Below are 18300 nucleotides of genomic sequence, written 5' to 3'. Positions count from 1 at the left end.
AAATGTAACATGTTATATCTTGTTGATTCACATAGTCTTGATGACATGGGCTTACCAGCGGCTGATGGAAGTGCCATAATTTTGAAATTTGCAAATCTAGATGATTTATTATTTAACAAATTATATAACTTATGTTTATTATGGAAATGCAGAATTTGAAACACAGTATGACATCCATAATATACAAGTTTCTTATGAGAAATTTACATCTGTGGAGAGGTACACCGCATTGAGAAAGCATAAGTCTGAAAGCCAATTGCCATCATTTAAAACAACACGGAAAAAAACATGTACCGTTAAAGTCAAAACTGAAATATCTGAAGGCAATATGAAGCAGTCTATGAAAGTTAACACTGCAAACCAAAGCTCAGCGCCAACAAACTCTGGCAGTGGTATGAATGAACAAAATTTGATGAAAAAAAGTGTTGATTCATTTATAAAAAAATTAAGCCAGGGACCAAAATATGTATGTGTAGTGTGTCACAGGTTATTGTATAAAAGATCTGTCAAGTGCTTCAAAATATGTAATTTCGAAGATGATTTTGCAAGTGTTGTTGTTTCAACTGGTACGCCTCGCACCAATGGAAAGCAATACATTTGCCTAACTTGTTCTTCACATTTAAAAAAAAAATAAAGTTCCGGCCCAAGCAGCTTTCAACAAATTAGGTGTTTCTCTTATACCAGAGGAAATTTGCTCTTTCAATAAGTTAGAAGTTGCATTGATCTCAAAACGTTTGCTATTCAAAAAAATTGCCATCATGTCCAAAGGTCAAATGCCTAAAATAGCGGGTGCAATATGTAACATTTCCATAGCAATGTGAATCATTACCCCGAAGCAGTAATTCTTCAGGTGTAATTTTAGTGAAGCTGAAGAAAAAGCTTTCCTTCAAAGGACCTGAAAAATTTGGAAGTGCTTTGCTCTATCTTAAAGCAAATAATAACTTTTACAAGGATATTGAAATTAATTTAGACCAAATTCCTTTGGAACTTCTTAACATAGACAAAGATGAGGAAATTGATATTGAACTTGAGCTTGAAGAGAATTCTTCTGAAGATGAAACATGTATATATATATATATATATATATATATATATATATATATATATATATATATATATATATATATATATATATATATATATATATATATATATATATATATATATATATATATATATATATATATATATATATATATATATATATATATATATATATATATATATATATATATATATATATATATATATATATATATATATATATATATATATATATATATATTGCTAAATCGCCCTAATGTGGACAACTAAAGCAAAAAAAACTATCGTAAAGTGGACACGATCGTAATGTGGACATTTTTCGTGTCCACGTAACGTTTGCGCTAATTTCTAACCCTCTTTTGTTAACGCAGTCATAATGACATCTAATTGTCATTCTTAAGGGCCTAACAGAGTACTAATTAAGGTACTGTATGCATATTTTTACGCAGCGCAATTATTAAAAAATAGGCATATTGGATTTGGGGTATATATCTCTCTTTTGTAATTTTCGTACATTAGGTGGACACGATATATATCTTGCAATTCTGAAGCAGCGGGAGGCTATATCTCGGTCGTTTTGATGACGTGGTCTGTAACACAAAGGAGGCTCCTAATTATATTGTTTTTATGCAAAATTATGTCGGTATAAAAGATATATTGCAATTTTATTGGTTTGGCCTGCAAAAATACCGCGAAAATTTTCAGCACATATTCTCACCAGCCGGCATGCCGTACATCCATAATGGCACCTTTGTTTATCATGTGGATTGTCCTGTGGGAACGATAAAGTGTTAATTATTTTGTTTTTATGGAATTTCTCTGCCTTGTTTATGTGAATAAAGTAGATGAGGTAAACCCTATGTTATATTTCACCTCAATGTGCAGAAACAAGTAATATAATTTATCTGATTGCCAAGTTTCGCTCAGCTACTTTGCTAACTAGCCAGAAAAGAGTGGTTAGCTAGCTAATGTACGTTTCTATTTATGTAGTCAAACAAGTAGCCACCAATGTTAGTTATCGAAAAATCAAAAAAATATATAAGTGGCTAAGCTTTAGCTAAGTATCTGGCTACCTTTAGATGGATATATATTGCTATATTTCCTATGTTTTAGGGTTGTGTGAGCACTGAGAGTGGATTTAAGCTATCCATTTTGTTAAAAAAATGGCCAAGGTAGCTCAAGTTCAATACAATACTGTAAGTAGGAATTTAAATTTTGTTGTTGGACTATGTGTTCAGCATTTCTAATTCTTGCCACTTAGTGAAAGCTCTTTAGGAAACTGCTGTGTGTCACCTGAACATTTTAATTCTGTGATTTCATTTTTCTTGGTAACTTTCTCTTTCACCAGGCAACACAGAATAGCTATATATGACATGATATCCGGAGCTTTACATCTAGGATACAAAACTTTTTGGTGGCCACTAATCAACAGGATTGAATTTTCAGTTTTGCATGACTTAATTGAAAACATGTTAGTAGTGTTTTATTCTACGAGGGTGCCGATAAGCCGCATACGCCGTAAAAAGTGCGGGCGTTTTCCGGCTAGTTCGGCGTTTTGTAAGAAATTCGGTATTCGCCCGAAAAAACCCGCATAGGCCCGAACAATGCCCGAAAAACAAAAGGAAACAGACACTGATATGATTCATAAAAACTATAAAAATTAAAATAAACTTACTATGTGGTAGCGAAGTTCTTAAAAGAACTGTTTTTGATGGTTCTTATCGGCACCCTCTTTTTATTCTACAGACCAAGTAATTATATACCCTTCTTTGCCTCTGATTTTTTTAACATGAACTCAGGTATATATATATATATATATATACTTTAAATTTAATCAGAAATTAAATGCTTATATATTATTCATGCTTAGTAAGTGAGTGCGAGTGAGTGCAAACCATCCCGTAAGATTCACATTCAAATGAGGCTATTATATAGCTATTAGATTCAAATGTACGACTTTCTAATCTTGTGCAAAGTGATAAACATGTCACAACTATACATTCAAAACGAAAAGTAAATTTATTTTTTTCTTAATTGGGTGTAAAATTATTTCTGTTAAGTGAAATAAGTACTTTTATATGCCAGTATATTTACAAATGTACATGCTTCGAATATGAAAACTTGCTACCCATGTTGTTGTTTTCCAATTATCTCATGCTTTATGTTGAGCATTGACACCTTTGTGCTGTGGGGTGATGGTAGCAGTTTTAAAAATGGGTGGAATTTTGCTTGTTTCAAGGCACATTTTCCAGATTGTTGTGTGTGAAGTTGTAATTGTTGACTCGCATTTGGGATGAAAATTTCAACATATTAGTTTTAAGTATTTAAGGATATGTAAAGGAAATCTCTATATATGTGTCCACCTTGATTTTTAATATTTATATTTTTGATATGTCCACTTTAGGATGATATTTTCAATACATAAGTTTTAAGTATTCAAGAACATATAAACGAAATATTTATGCATATATATGTTCACTTTGAGTTTTACAATGATAATTTCGACATAACAGTTCTAAAATTTTTAGGGATATGTAAGAGAAATGTCTGCGTGTCCACTGACTCAACTTTTACAATGTGTGCACTTTATGATGTTTATCATTACTTATGTTACTTATGTTAACTTTTGAAGTTGTGGACGACGGACGTCAGTCACTTTTTTCTTTGTTGTTTTGTTTGCTCCATTCGTAGACTAAGTTTAGGTCTGCTTGCACATTTTCAATGTCACTTTCAGAGCTAACCTTCATTGTAAGTCTTGTATCATCTGCAAAGCTTGAGAGAGATGCGTCCTTTACAGAAAGATCAGGAAGATGAGCGGTCCAAGCGCACTTCCTTGTGGTACGCCAGAGATGACTTTTGTGGTGTGTGAGTGGTGACCGTTTACTGAGACGTACCCTTATTTTGACTTTCCCAAATTGAACTAGTTGAATGCTTTTATTTATGTATTTTATTGAAGACATTTTTAATAAAAAAAAGATTTATTTTGTTACTTTTAGGATAAAACTTTATTAGGATGTATATTTGACTAAAAGAAAGAAACTTGATTGTATTTTTTTGAAACTGTGGTGATTTGGTAACTGTAAGTGGTCTAAAAAATTGCATCTTGACACGTGGAGGACGGGGATTTTCTTAAAACTTTCCTAAGATTTTAAGGTTGTTGAGGCTCATTTTCTTATCAAAAAAGACATGTAATATCAAAAGAGATGCCTATGTATATGGTCATTTTAAGTTTTACGAGTTATGACTTTGACATATCTACTTTAATATATAGTTTTGGCATATAAATTTAACTTTCTTTAAGAATATCTAAAAAGAAATATGAATGTCCACTTTGAGTTTTAAAATTTATGTTTTTGATATGTCCATGTTAGGATGATAATTGGGACATATTAGTTCAAGAATATGTATAAAGGAAACGTTTATGTATATGTCCACTTTGAGTTTTAAAACTTATGTTTTTGATATGTCCACTTTAGGATGAAAATGTCGACATATTAGTTTTAACTATTTCAAATATGTAAAAAGAAAATGTATATGTCCACCTTAAGTTTTAAAATTTATGTTTTTGATATGTCCACTTTAGCATGATAATTTCGAGATAAAATTATTTTAAATATTCAAGAATATGTAAAGGAATTTCTATGTATGTGTCCACTTTAAGTTTAAAAATTTATGTATTTGGTATGTCCACTTTAGGATGATAATTTTGAGATAAAATTATTTTAAATATTCAAGAATATGTAAAGGAAATGTCTATGTATATGTCCACTTTAAGTTTTAAAATTTATTTTTTTGACATGTCCACTTTAGGATGATAATTTCGACATATTAGTTTCAACTATTCAAAAATATTTAAAAAGGAAATGTCTATGTATATGTCCACTTTGAGTTTTAAAATTTATGTTTTTGATATGTCCACTTTGGATGATAATTTCGACATATTAGTTTTAACTATTCAAAAATATGTAAAAAGGAAATGTTTATGTATATGTCCACTTTGAGTTTTAAAATTTATTTTTTTGACATGTCCACTTTAGGATGATAATTTCGACTAGTTTTAACTATTCGAAAATATTTAAAAAAGAAATGTGTATGTATATGTCCACTTTGAGTTTTAAAATTTATGTTTTCGATATGTCCACTTTAGCATGATAATTTTGAGATAAAATTATTTTAACTATTCAAAAATATGTAAAAAGGAAATGTCTATGTATATGTCCACTTTGAGTTTTAAAATTTATGTTTTTGATATGTCCACTTTAGGATGATAATTTCGACATATTAGTTTTAACTATTCAAAAATATGTAAAAAGGAAATGTTTATGTATATGTCCACTTTGAGTTTTAAAATTTATGTTTTTGATATGTCCACTTTGGATGATAATTTCGACATATTAGTTTTAACTATTCAAAAATATGTAAAAAGGAAATGTTTATGTATATGTCCACTTTGAGTTTTAAAATTTATTTTTTTGACATGTCCACTTTAGGATGATAATTTCGACTAGTTTTAACTATTCGAAAATATTTAAAAAAGAAATGTCTATGTATATGTCCACTTTGAGTTTTAAAATTTATGTTTTTGATATGTCCACTTTGGATGATAATTTCGACATATTAGTTTCAACTATTCAAAAATATGTAAAAAGGAAATGTCTATGTATATGTCCACTTTGAGTTTTAAAATTTATGTTTTTGATATGTCCACTTTAGGATGATAATTTCGACATATTAGTTTCAACTATTCAAAAATATGTAAAAAGGAAATGTCTATGTATATTTCCACTTTGAGTTTTAAAATTTATGTTTTTGACATGTCCACTTTAGGATGATAATTTCGACATATTAGTTTCAACTATTCAAAAATATGTAAAAAGGAAATGTCTATGTATATGTCCACTTTGTGTTTTAAAATTTATGTTTTTGATATGTCCACTTTAGGATGATAATTTCGACATATTAGTTTTAACTATTCAAAAATATGTAAAAAGGAAATGTTTATGTATATGTCCACTTTGAGTTTTAAAATTTATGTTTTTGATATGTCCACTTTGGATGATAATTTCGACATATTAGTTTTAACTATTCAAAAATATGTAAAAAGGAAATGTCTATGTATATGTCCACTTTGAGTTTTAAAATTTATGTTTTTGATATGTCCACTTTGGATGATAATTTCGACATATTAGTTTTAACTATTCAAAAATATGTAAAAAGGAAATGTTTATGTATATGTCCACTTTGAGTTTTAAAATTTATGTTTTTGATATGTCCACTTTAGGATGACAATTTCGACATATTAGTTTCAACTATTCAAAAATATGTAAAAAGGAAATGTTTATGTATATGTCCACTTTGAGTTTTAAAATTTATGTTTTTGATATGTCCACTTTAGGATGATAATTTCGACATATTAGTTTTAACTATTCAAAAATATGTAAAAAGGAAATGTCTATGTATATGTCCACTTTGAGTTTTAAAATTTATGTTTTCGATATGTCCACTTTAGCATGATAATTTCGAGATAAAATTATTTTAAATATTCAAGAATATGTAAAGAAAAATTTCGACTAGTTTTAACTATTCAAAAATATTTAAAAAAGAAATGTGTATGTATATTTCCACTTTGAGTTTTAAAATTTATGTTTTTGATATGTCCACTTTAGGATGATAATTTCGACATATTAGTTTTAACTATTCAAAAATATGTAAAAAGGAAATGTTTATGTATATGTCCACTTTGAGTTTTAAAATTTATGTTTTTGACATGTCCACTTTAGGATGATAATTTCGACATATTAGTTTTAACTATTTAAAATATGTAAAAAGAAAATGTATATGTCCACTTTAAGTTTTAAAATTTATGTTTTCGATATGTCCACTTTAGCATGATAATTTCGAGATAAAATTATTTTTAATATTCAAGAATATGTAAAGAAAAATTTCGACTAGTTTTAACTATTCAAAAATATTTAAAAAAGAAATGTGTATGTATATTTCCACTTTGAGTTTTAAAATTTATGTTTTTGTTATGTCCACTTTAGGATGATAATTTCGACATATTAGTTTCAACTATTCAAAAATATTTAAAAAGGAAATGTCTATGTATATGTCCACTTTGAGTTTTAAAATTTATGTTTTTGTTATGTCCACTTTAGGATGATAATTTCGACATATTAGTTTTAACTATTCAAAAATATGTAAAAAGGAAATGTTTATGTATATGTCCACTTTGAGTTTTAAAATTTATGTTTTTGATATGTCCACTGTAGGATGATAATTTTGACATATTAGTTTTAACTATTCAAAAATATGTAAAAAGGAAATGTTTATGTATATCTCCACTTTGAGTTTTAAAATTTATGTTTTTGACATGTCCACTTTAGCATGATAATTTTGAGATAAAATTATTTTAACTATTCAAAAATATTTAAAAAAGAAATGTGTATGTATATTTCCACTTTGAGTTTTAAAATTTATGTTTTTGTTATGTCCACTTTAGGATGATAATTTCGACATATTAGTTTCAACTATTCAAAAATATTTAAAAAGGAAATGTTTATGTATATGTCCACTTTGAGTTTTAAAATTTATGTTTTTGATATGTCCACTTTAGGATGACAATTTCGACATATTAGTTTCAACTATTCAAAAATATGTATAAAGGAAATATCCATGTATATGTCCACTTTAAGTTTTAAAATTTATGTTTTTGATATGTCCAATTTCAAATGATAATTTCGGCATTATTTTACTGACTCACTTGTATTACTTAATTCTCTTTAGAGAACGAAAAGAAGTAGAGCTAATGATGTTAAATCGCCAAGACAAACTGCACTATATTATTGTAAAAGGGGAACTGATCCAAAATCATTTGTAAAGAAATGGATTAATGATCACATTGGTAAATTTGTTATTTTTTTGAATAACTGTTATAACTTAACTTCTTAATGATTACAGAATAGATGTGTGGTAAACATATATTTGTAGGATATGGTGTGTTTACAACATTGCCCCTGAAACATCACCAGTTTGTCCTGCAATATCCTGGAAAAGTTCTCACAAGAAAGGAAGGAGAGAGATTAGAGCTAGAGTATCCAACTTCCTGTGGATCATTTATTTTCTTTATGGACAAAAAGTGGTATGTCGAATTGAGAATGCCTTTTGTTTTCAGTTTCATTTGGGGAGGCACTTGAAGTTGGATCACATTCACCTAATAGCTAAGGTGAAAATAGAAGGTCTTATTTAGGAATTGGAGTGTAGATGTGTTTTATGTAAGCTTGACGTACCAAAGTAGCACCAGGAAGTTAAGACTACTTAGCTTTTACATCAAATTACATATAGACATAAACAATTTCTGTTTTGGATTTTTTGCAATTTGATTTAAAACATCTTATGGTAAAGATAAAAACGAAACTACAAACAGTTCCCTTCTATAGTTCTCTATGTCTTAATATATTTTTTAAATTTTTAGTGTTGATGCTACAAATGAGACCAGGCTGGGAAAATATGTGAACCATTCAAGTCATCGGAAATATTTGAATTGTTATCCAAAATTGATCGAGGAGGGTGGAAATGCATTCATATGTTTGTTTGCTTCCTATGACATTCCTTTAGGAACTGAACTGCGATACAATTATGGAATTTCAGGGCTAGAATGGCAAAAGGTAGCACACAATTAACAAAATTTATATTTTCCTCTTTTGAGTATGCCTAAGCTTGTTGTCTGCAAGTATGTTGTATGTCAAACAGCTTTTATTTTGAACACAGCTTTCGGACATGTTTTAAAAAAAACTTCTAGGATAAAAGATATATACATATATGAAAGAACAGTCAAATAAAACTGTTTGTTTCTTGTAGGATCCAACACATAATATACCATTCAATTTAGAAGACCTAGTTTCAGATAGGCTAGTAAGTTTTTATATTACATGTAATAAATAGTAAGTGTGCATATAATAAGGTCGTCCATTAGCAATATGTTTTATCCATTTTCTAGTTTCTTGGGATCTTCCTTTTCTATGATATTTGTTGTTTCAGGTGTTGAGTAAGAACTTGACCTTGGTCCAAGGCAAGAATAACTTGACCTCTGATGTCATTGCAAAAAAGGTAAACGTGATAAAAAATAAGACACAGTTGATATAGCAAAACGAATGTTGTTTTTTGAAATGTGAACACTGATAATATCTTCTTAGAAGGAGGATAATGACGAAAATGTGGGTATCATTACAGATATTCTCAAAAAATTGCTTGATGATGTGGTGGCAACTCAGGTGATAAACTTGTTATATTTTCTAATTTTATAAAAAATTCAATGTAAATTGAAGTATGTAAAGTGGTAAAGCTACTACATTTTGCTGTTTAAGGAAAAGCATCACCTTATTATTTTTTAAAGGCCAGGTACAAAATCCCAGTTGAGCCATGGGCTGCCAAGTAAAAATGATTTTTTTTATTAGAGAATTGAATCTTTACATACCTGGTTCTTTTAAAATTGTTATTTTTGATTCAAAGCTTCTAAGACTCGTTTTCAGAGTGGCTGCTAAGAAATACAAGCTTTATGAAACATAGCACACAATCTGTTCTAGCATAGGAATAAGACAAACTTTTTTAAAAAATGTTGTAAATTGAGTGTGCCAAATCTTAAACTAGTTCTTGTTAAATTTAACATTCTTTATTTTTAAGATGGAAAATATGGTGCCAGATTTTTCAGACAGTGAAGATGAGGGACTAAAATCAAGTGGCAACATGTATAATTTTTGTTTCTTTTTTCTTAATGTCACAGTGCTGGCAATGGAGAGTCTTGGTGTTATAAAGTTTAATATTATTTAAATTCTTTACGTCTTTATTTACTAGGTTAATAAATTTACTTCCCTTTATGGTAAGCCTATTTGAGTTTGGTGCACTATTCATGGACTTTTTAGTTTTGCTTTATTATTGTTGTGGTCATATATATTTCTATGATTACATTGACGGTTTACATAACAGAAATTACGGCACTAATGTTAAATTAATTTAAATCATAATTTGTTTGTGTTAGCATAATTGCTGATAACAATAAAAATGTTTGTTCTCCTTTTAGTCCATGGTTGAAGATTCTGAAGAGGCAGAAGATATTTCAGAGTTGGATACTTTGAATCATATTTCGTCTGTAAGTAATTTATAATTTTGCGTATTCAAGAAATTAAACCTAAACCTTTGTCCATATGAGGAAATCGGACTGGTATAGGCTTTTGTAATACATACTTTGTTGAATGTCATGCTTCCTAGACATAATTGCATTTAAAATTACTATCAATTATATAAATTTAAATGCTCTTAGGTCACAGTTTCAACTCCGATACAGACTAGAAAACTATCAGTTCAGTATAAGGTATGATAGGAACTTCAAAACAACTTCCACAATTTTAATTCATTAAAATTGTGAAAATGAACGCTGTAAAATTTTCATGGTGTAACATTTTTCATTATAAATCATAACGCCATAAATAGATTGAGTGATTTGTTTATTGCCGTCAAAGATACCAAACAACTGCTATTTTATAATTCAGTGGTCAATTCTCTAAGTTTATAATCTCGCGTGTTCGTTTTTAAATTGAAAGTCTCTAGACGCTTGTTTGCCATAATCTAGGAAGTATAAAGATAGCATAAATATTAATTGTATGCCATGAAAAAATTCTGCTAACTAAATTTATTCTCTTCCCTTCTTTAATTTAATTTAACTTAAAAGTAAAAGTCACATTTGTCTTGTTCATAGGCTTCAGGTGTGCAAACAAGTATTGATAAAGGTAAAGCTGCCATCTACATTAAATTAATTTTCTATTAAGCTCCAATGTGACTGATTCTTTTTGCATTTAGTGCAATGATTTTAAGTTGTTATTCGAATTCTGGGCCTTCAAAAAATCCTTCTGAATAAAGCATGTTCTCATATGATATATAACTGGATTTCCAAAAAGGACTCTGTTGTTGTAACTTAGAACTCATAACCTGCTCGCTTTTATTCGTAAATACTAACCCGCTCACCTTTATCAAGTCCCATTTTATAAACTGTTTTTATCTGTTTTAAAAAAGCCATACTGTGTCTGTTTTAAGTATTTATTTTAATTGGTCCATTGGCTAAAAAGTGTCCTTTGTTATTTTGGTTTCAAATAGGTTTAATTTTTTTAGACAATCTTGAGGTTGATTTTACTACGGACAGTCCATCCATATGTGAGGTAACTTGATAGCAGCTTAGTGTATGATATTCCGAAATTCCATACAATACTTTGTTATGCAAACGAGGAAAGTGTAAATGGATACGTAAAAATCAAAAGGTTTTTATCTTAATTGATCATAAGTATTTAAAGAAGATTTATGGTAAATAACACGTTATGCTATAAAATTACCCTACTAAAATAAATTGTTTAATGCCGATTCTTTCAGATTTCTGTGAAAAATGATTCCGGATTAAATGTTGAAGACGATATGGAAATCATTGATACAGACGAGGAAGGAAAAGTGGAGAACAGTATTGCTATAGAGGTAATGTTCCGTGGTCCTATAAGGAGAATGTTCGGTTTGCATAACTACAATCTTTGACGTTATCATTTTTTTACGCATAGTGTCATTTCTCTTTCTTAATCCCTGACTTTTTTTACGCAATCTTTAAAATCCAAAGTTAAAGTTAGGTTCCTTCTAATTATAGGGTTTATTGGTATTTTATGTCGAAAGTATTAATCATATTTTTAAGTATGTACCTCTTTAGCCTTCTAAAATACCCGATGTTGTGTAACTATTAGTTTGTTCTAGTTATAAAAAGCGACTCTATTTTATATATTATAATAAGGCCTAGAATTTACATCAAACGAACTAAAGGCGGCGTTTCATTTGACATTGGAAGGATATGACATGCCGTAGCAATCGAATCAAATAAGAATTGAACATAATGTATGTACATAATGTTGCGATTGACATCTTTCCTATAGCCTGATTTGTATCTTTATTAGAAGAAAGAAACATCTGTAAAGAAAAGCGCCAACGAGGTAGTGTTTATTTTTTGTTTATTTTAAAAGATCTTGACAAGATAATCCATAACTTCACTGGATGCTAAAAATGTATTCTTATGTTTTGCACTTGATATATTAACTTTTATAACCTTTTGCTTTTTTTACTAGAAAGTGGGAAAATCTGAGGAAAAAGAAGCCAAACAGGTAATTTTATTTTTTGTGTGTTTCGTTGACGCCGTTAAGTCACTGCATTTAAAAGTTGAATCCAGACTCTTTGCTGAAACAAGAATAACTGATGCTCAAGAGCTTCTTTTTGTAATATTGGCTTCTTTCCTAAATTGCTTATTTGAACCCCTTTGTCTCCGACAAATCTGATAAATCTGATGCTAAACATTTTGTAAGAATAAACGGTTAAGTAGCTTAGGCGTGATGTTTATTCGTAGATAAACTCAAGACCATTGAGACCCTGTTTTGTTTGCGATAAAAAGATCAAGCATTCGAAATTAAATAGACACATCACTTTATGTCATAAGCATCATCCAGATGTAAAGGATGCTTTGAACATGCCTCGAAAAGAAAGACTGAGAGCCTTCGCTAACTTTCGAAAAATTGGCATATATAATCATAATGTTAAAGAAATTGAGGAGGGCGGTAGAAATTTGTTGCGTGAAAAGCAAAACGATTCAGATGACCCACTTGTTATGTGCACCACCTGCAAAGGATTTTATGCCAAAACCTTTAAAGCTAGGCACAAGGCAGACTGCTCAAAGAACTCCTGTCAATTTCCTGTTACAATTGCTCTGGATTGTACTAGTGATGAGTCATGGAAGCTATCGGATGATCAATTTAAGCAGAGAATTTTGAACATCATCAGAGACGATGCCGTTGGTACTCTTGCCAAATCGGATCCCGTTATTTTGATGGTTGGTCATCGCCTCTATGGCAAAATAAAAAGAAGACTAAACAAAAAGATGGAAGTTGAACGGTCTGTTCGAAGCGACATGCGTCGTCTGGCACATGTTTATTCCAGATTTAAAGATAGGGTGTTGGAAGTACCAAGAGATTGTTGTAATGACAAAAACAATGCTGGTGACATGTTTCTGAGGGAAAATTTTGAGGTGCTGAAATATTCTATTGAATCCTACACTCATTCTGATTTGGAAGTTCAAAAGTCAGGACTTAAGGCAGCCTTGTACTACGTGTTGAAAGACGCCGCCGAAAAACTAATTGGTTATTACCTTGGTAAAAATAATGATGTTGATGCAGAAAAAATTAAAAACTTTTTGGTATTGCTGAAATTACGCAAAGATGAAATATTCGCTGACGCAACGTATGATTTAAACATGAGAAGGAATGTAAAAACTAAAAAACCTGCACAACTTCCAAACGAAGGCGATGTCCAACTAATTCGAGATTATGTGATTGAAAGGATACGCCACTTATCATCAGATCCATTTATCATCATGGACAGACATACGTTTGTTGAACTACGTGATTGTGCTTGCACTCGTCTTGTGCTGTATAATGGCCGAAGAGGTGGAGAACCATCGCGTCTAACCGTTACGCAGTGGATTGAAGCTGAAAAGGATGAATGGTTAGACAAACAGCGGATACAGGATATTGCAAAAGAAACTAACTTAAGCAGTGGGACAAAGATCACATTTCAATCGGGAAAAGGAGTCAACCATTTAGTTCCTGTTTTTATTCCTAAAGATACTGTTGCTGCAATGAAGTTGTTGGCTAACGAGCAAGTAAGGAAAGATGCTGGTGTCCTTGAAGAAAACTCATACATATTTCCCAGTACCCAAGGTTCTGATAATCATTGCTCTGGATGGCATAGCTTAGATAATGTTTGTGCAAAACTTCCAATTGCCAACAGAGAAAGAATTAGTGGTACAAGTAACCGACATCGCCTTAGTACCTTAATTGCTGGTTTAGGTCTATCAGAGTCCGATATGAGTTTGGCCTATGATCATTTTGGGCACAGTGAGAGAATTAACAAAACGATATACCAAGCACCAGCTGCTCATCGACAACTATTGTCAACTGGGAAACATCTATCTGTCCTTGATAATGGTGAGCTGTTTTTCTGTAGTCTATTCTTGTGTATCAATTTTTTAAAAGTGAAACAAACGCATATCTTCTTATAGCGCAAAGTATAAAGAATGACAATAACTTCGAGAAAAAGGGTCCTAACTTAGTTGAAGAAAATGAAAAAAAATTTAGAGGTAAAACTTAGAATTATGGCTGTTCATATTGGCATACTTCTTTTCCTTGTGAGCAGTCAAACAAGAAATTTAATTTTGAAATTCTTCCAAAGTAAGTTCTTTTGACTCTTCATTCTATTCAGGTCTAACTTGTTCGTAATTACCTACATACAGGCTTGAATTACGTTGTAAATGTATTTTGTAGATGAAAATGCTGAAAAAGACACAAGTAAAGCGAACACTGTAAAATTACCGAATAAAAAGAAAATGAAGAAAAGTGTACAAGTGGGAGAAAAAAGACAAACTCATCGAAACGATACATTTAAAAAAGAGAAAACTTGCGGTTAGTTCATTGCGTAACAATAAGATTTTATTCACAAAATATTATGTATTATTGGAAACATTTTCGTTTTTGAATCATTAGAGCCTTACGTTGCAAATAAAATGTTTGTTTTCAGAACAGGGCTTCGAATAAAAGCCCCTATGTAAACAAAATTTACGTGAAAAACCAACCTATTCGACTTAGATGGTCAATAGCGAAAACACGATCTCAGATTTATAGTGACGTCATAAAACATCACACATAATATTTGTTACTAGGGAAGGACAGTATAAATAGTAAATTTTTTTAGTATTTCTGTTGTGTAAGTTAACTTTGTTACAATACCTGATTGCAAAATGACTGAAAGCCGTTTTCCTTTTAGCACCCACGAGAAAGTATGCACTTAGAAAAGAAAAGAACGTTTCTCAAAGTATGTCTTGATTTCCATGATTTTGTGTTTTCAAAATGATATCCTGTGTTGTTTGTTTTTTGTCAGCATTTAACTTCTTTATAAACAAGTTACTGGTTGTTTGCAAAGTGATGCTTTATATTCTGATTTTCCCTAATTTTTTCCTGATTTTTCAATAAAGTTACAATGTTTTTAACGGTTTAGAAACATCTGAAGAATCCAAACATTTTACAAATGTGAACGATGATGAACCTTCTGAATGGTCTGAATCAAGTGAAGATAGCGAACTCGAGAATTCTGTAAAATGCACTGGTGAGGTTTTGTTAATCAACAATACTGTATAACTCCTTACTAAGAAAAATCAAAAAGTACCATATTTTTTAATTTCTTGGTCTGTCTATATATAGTATATGAAATTGCAAAAATTAGTTGATTGTACTTACCGGTGATAAACAACAGCTAAAAAGAATAATATCTTAAAAATTGCTGCGTAATTGCCGAAAATGAAAATATTGCTAAAGTGGAATATTTTGCGTCAAATAAATGAAATTATTGTACTTGAACACGAAAGTTTATTTGATACAACTCGCAGACAGCTTAGATCCGAAATCATCGTATCCGTTTTCACAATATTTATTTCCATATTCTTGAAATTGGAGTCCGAAAATATACAGAAACTAATAAAAAGAAATAGATTATCTTAATCCCTATAATACTTAATAATTATTAATTCGCTATTCGTCGTTAGCCCGTGGAAAATCCACGGGTTCGCCCGTCCTTTTTATACCGCATTGCGTGCTTCTCGCTATTGCGCAGCTAAGCTACCATTTTGCGTGACAGACAGACAGACAGACGTAAACGGGTATTATAATATAGATAATTAACCTTTTTAAAATATGGAAAAAAATTCATTAAAGAAATACTGAAATAAAGAAATGAAAATGATAATAAAGATGGCGGAATTAATGTTTGCGAATTTGTTTTCACAAACCAAAATTCCACAAATTACCAGACAAGGGCGGACATCCGCAAAGTTGAGATTCCAACAATCTGATTAAAGATTTTCAATTGCAACTAAATGAGACTATTCGTAACTTTTTTATTTCGCATATTTCATACAATTTTTGAAAGCATCCATCCGCAAAAATTGCTTCCGCGACAATTTCTTCTCTTCTATTGGAGGACGAAATAAGAATGAAATCATTGAAATTTGTATGCCCTTTTCGTGTATAAATTAATCTTGTAATGTTTTCTTTTACAGGTCAACAAGAAAGAAAATACATTCAATGGTCGTCAGAGCAAGAGGATAAACTATACAAAAAATTTGCAAGACATATAAAAAATAAAAAAAATGGATGGCCTTGTATGTATGACATGTATGTTTTGCACTAATTATGAAAACATGTTTTTGAATATCTAATATTTGTGTATGTGTAGGCTCTGATGATCTGAAAAAATTCGCCAACGAGGAAGGAATTACTGTTGGAACTGTTCGAAATAAAATTAACAATGAAAGAGGAAAAATAGCACGACAAGCGGAAGCGAAAAAAAAGAAAATGAACATTGTTTAATTGTGATAGAGCTTTGGTTTCTTTTATTTTTATTATTTTTACGTTACCATAAAAGTACATGTTTATAATTATTTATTATGTTTACAAAAGTACATTTATAAAAACATGTACACTATACATGTTTTTATAAATAATGTGACAGCTTTTATCATCATCAAATTTTCTTGAGTATACTCTAAAAAATTCAAGTCTAAACAACACATCACTCCGTCACCCCTTAGACGGGGAGAAAGGCAAGAAAAAGTGTTAAAGTCACGAGGATAATTTCTATACAGGTTTCAATCATGTTTTAACAATCAAAATGTATGATCAACGATAATTTAATTCAACTCTCCCCCCTCTCCCATGAAAAATATTTTGAACTGTGTGGTTTTCATAACTGTATGTGATAAGAAAACTGGCTCTCATAAGTGAAGTATATCTTTTAAGGGGATTAATTTTCGCGGGTATTAAGTTTCGCGGTTTTTTCGGAGTTTTTCCAAAAACGCGAAAATACGTCGCCGCGAAAAGTTTAAATATCCCTGATCTGGGAAATTTCCAAATCGGCCTGATACAAAAGACAATGATGTATAACTTTCTCTGGGACATTTTCCTTTCTCTTCTGTATGTTGTTTCGAAATAACTCACCGGAATAGTTGTTTTTCCAAATTTGCATAATTCGCAAAAATAAGTTACCGCGAAATTTTCTTCAACACTAAATTTGTGAAAATAAATTCCCTTTTTTCCCGCCAAATTCTAGTAAAAAAAAATTCTGCGAAAATAAGTCCCCGCGAAAATTAATTCCCTGAAGGTATCTTGTTTACACAGTTATTTCTCGTTTATTCGTGATATAGTTCGTACAAGGTGATACATTTAGGAAGGTTTAAGGCGTTAAACAGATTATCATTTAGCGTACGTTTCTTGATTTCTCAGTCCTTCCTTACGCAGCCCCATTATATAACTAGTGTCAAATGAGAAAAAGGAAAAGGAAGTTAATTTCTGTGGAATTAGTAAGATATAACTGCTTGGTTATCCAGGTTCGTTTATTTAAATTCGAAGAAGCAGCAAATGATTAATCGTTTTTTGTTTTTTTGTTTGCATATAAAAATGTATGAAAATACTGAATTTTATGTGTTTACCCTTTTTTTTCATTTTTACCCTTGTTCTGTTGTTTTTAATAACGCATATTATAGATTTAGGTGTTCTTCTTTCTTTTTTGATTTTTGTTATGTTCAAAGGAGTCTATTACTACGCATGTCATGTGTTTGGAAGTTTCAGGAATACACTTTTATTTTGACACTCTTAGTTTTGTATCTTTTTAAACAAACCCAGCAGCCTTAAAAACCTCAAAATCTTAAAAAAATTTAAGGAAAATTTATAACCCGTAGTTACTACATCATAGCAAAAACAGTATAAGTTGTGTTCGTTTGCAAACTACAAAATGTCTTGAAAGGGTTTTTTTTACTGATTGTATGCTGGGAAATCATGGCCTTTCCACTCAGTGACTCAGGGCAAAGAATATAGAATTCAATGAAAAGTCAGGGAAAAATTTGGTTTAAAAGCTGTATGTGAACCCTGTAAAAAACGTATCGGATCGAATACATGCAAAAGCAACAGTTTTAATGCCCTTAATGTTGCTTAAGATCCTCTTTACAAAGCGCAATTGTTGCATTCGTTGTTTGTTGGTTTTGTACCCACATAAACCACTTCCACGCATTTTGCTGCTTCATTAAGCTAGTTCTTAAATTGTAACCAAACTTTTGGTACAAATTCACATACTCTTAAA

General features: G+C 30.4%; 1 protein-coding gene across 7 annotated transcripts; it reads left to right on the top strand.

The window, feature by feature from the left end:
- Positions 1 to 1292: 1292 nt before the first annotated feature.
- Positions 1293 to 17811, top strand: LOC130629327 (uncharacterized). 7 transcript variants are annotated; one of them, XM_057442485.1, is made up of 24 exons: positions 1293 to 1894; positions 2158 to 2240; positions 7831 to 7948; positions 8035 to 8185; positions 8519 to 8711; positions 8905 to 8958; positions 9085 to 9153; positions 9240 to 9317; positions 9727 to 9791; positions 9898 to 9922; positions 10124 to 10192; positions 10364 to 10414; positions 10799 to 10829; positions 11209 to 11255; positions 11464 to 11562; positions 12027 to 12062; positions 12195 to 12230; positions 12470 to 14102; positions 14177 to 14254; positions 14439 to 14576; positions 14938 to 14985; positions 15169 to 15276; positions 16226 to 16327; positions 16402 to 17811. In XM_057442485.1, exons 2-24 carry the CDS (start codon positions 2208 to 2210, stop codon positions 16533 to 16535), a joined length of 3396 nt encoding a protein of 1131 aa, XP_057298468.1. In that variant the 5' UTR covers positions 1293 to 1894; positions 2158 to 2207; the 3' UTR covers positions 16536 to 17811. The 7 variants fall into 7 exon arrangements, with proteins under 7 accessions (XP_057298468.1, XP_057298471.1, XP_057298469.1 ...); XM_057442488.1 differs by lacking the exon at positions 14177 to 14254; XM_057442486.1 differs by having other exon boundaries at positions 1293 to 2240.
- The last annotated feature ends 489 nt before the right edge of the window (positions 17812 to 18300 follow it).

This window comes from Hydractinia symbiolongicarpus, unplaced genomic scaffold (assembly GCF_029227915.1).
Source record: "Hydractinia symbiolongicarpus strain clone_291-10 unplaced genomic scaffold, HSymV2.1 HiC_scaffold_24, whole genome shotgun sequence".
NCBI lineage: Eukaryota > Metazoa > Cnidaria > Hydrozoa > Anthoathecata > Hydractiniidae > Hydractinia > Hydractinia symbiolongicarpus.
The sequence above is the reverse complement of the archived record's forward strand: the minus strand, read 5'-3'. Positions and strand labels throughout refer to the sequence as shown.

Excerpts from the sequence above, each read along its gene's own strand:
- LOC130629327 (XM_057442485.1), top strand. The coding sequence starts at position 2,208 with ATGGCCAAGGTAGCTCAAGTTCAATACAATACT. Across the intron at positions 7,949-8,034 it reads ATGGATTAATGATCACATTG|GATATGGTGTGTTTACAACA; the intron begins GTAAATTTGTTA and ends ATATATTTGTAG. Across the intron at positions 10,193-10,363 it reads CTTTGAATCATATTTCGTCT|GTCACAGTTTCAACTCCGAT; the intron begins GTAAGTAATTTA and ends AAATGCTCTTAG.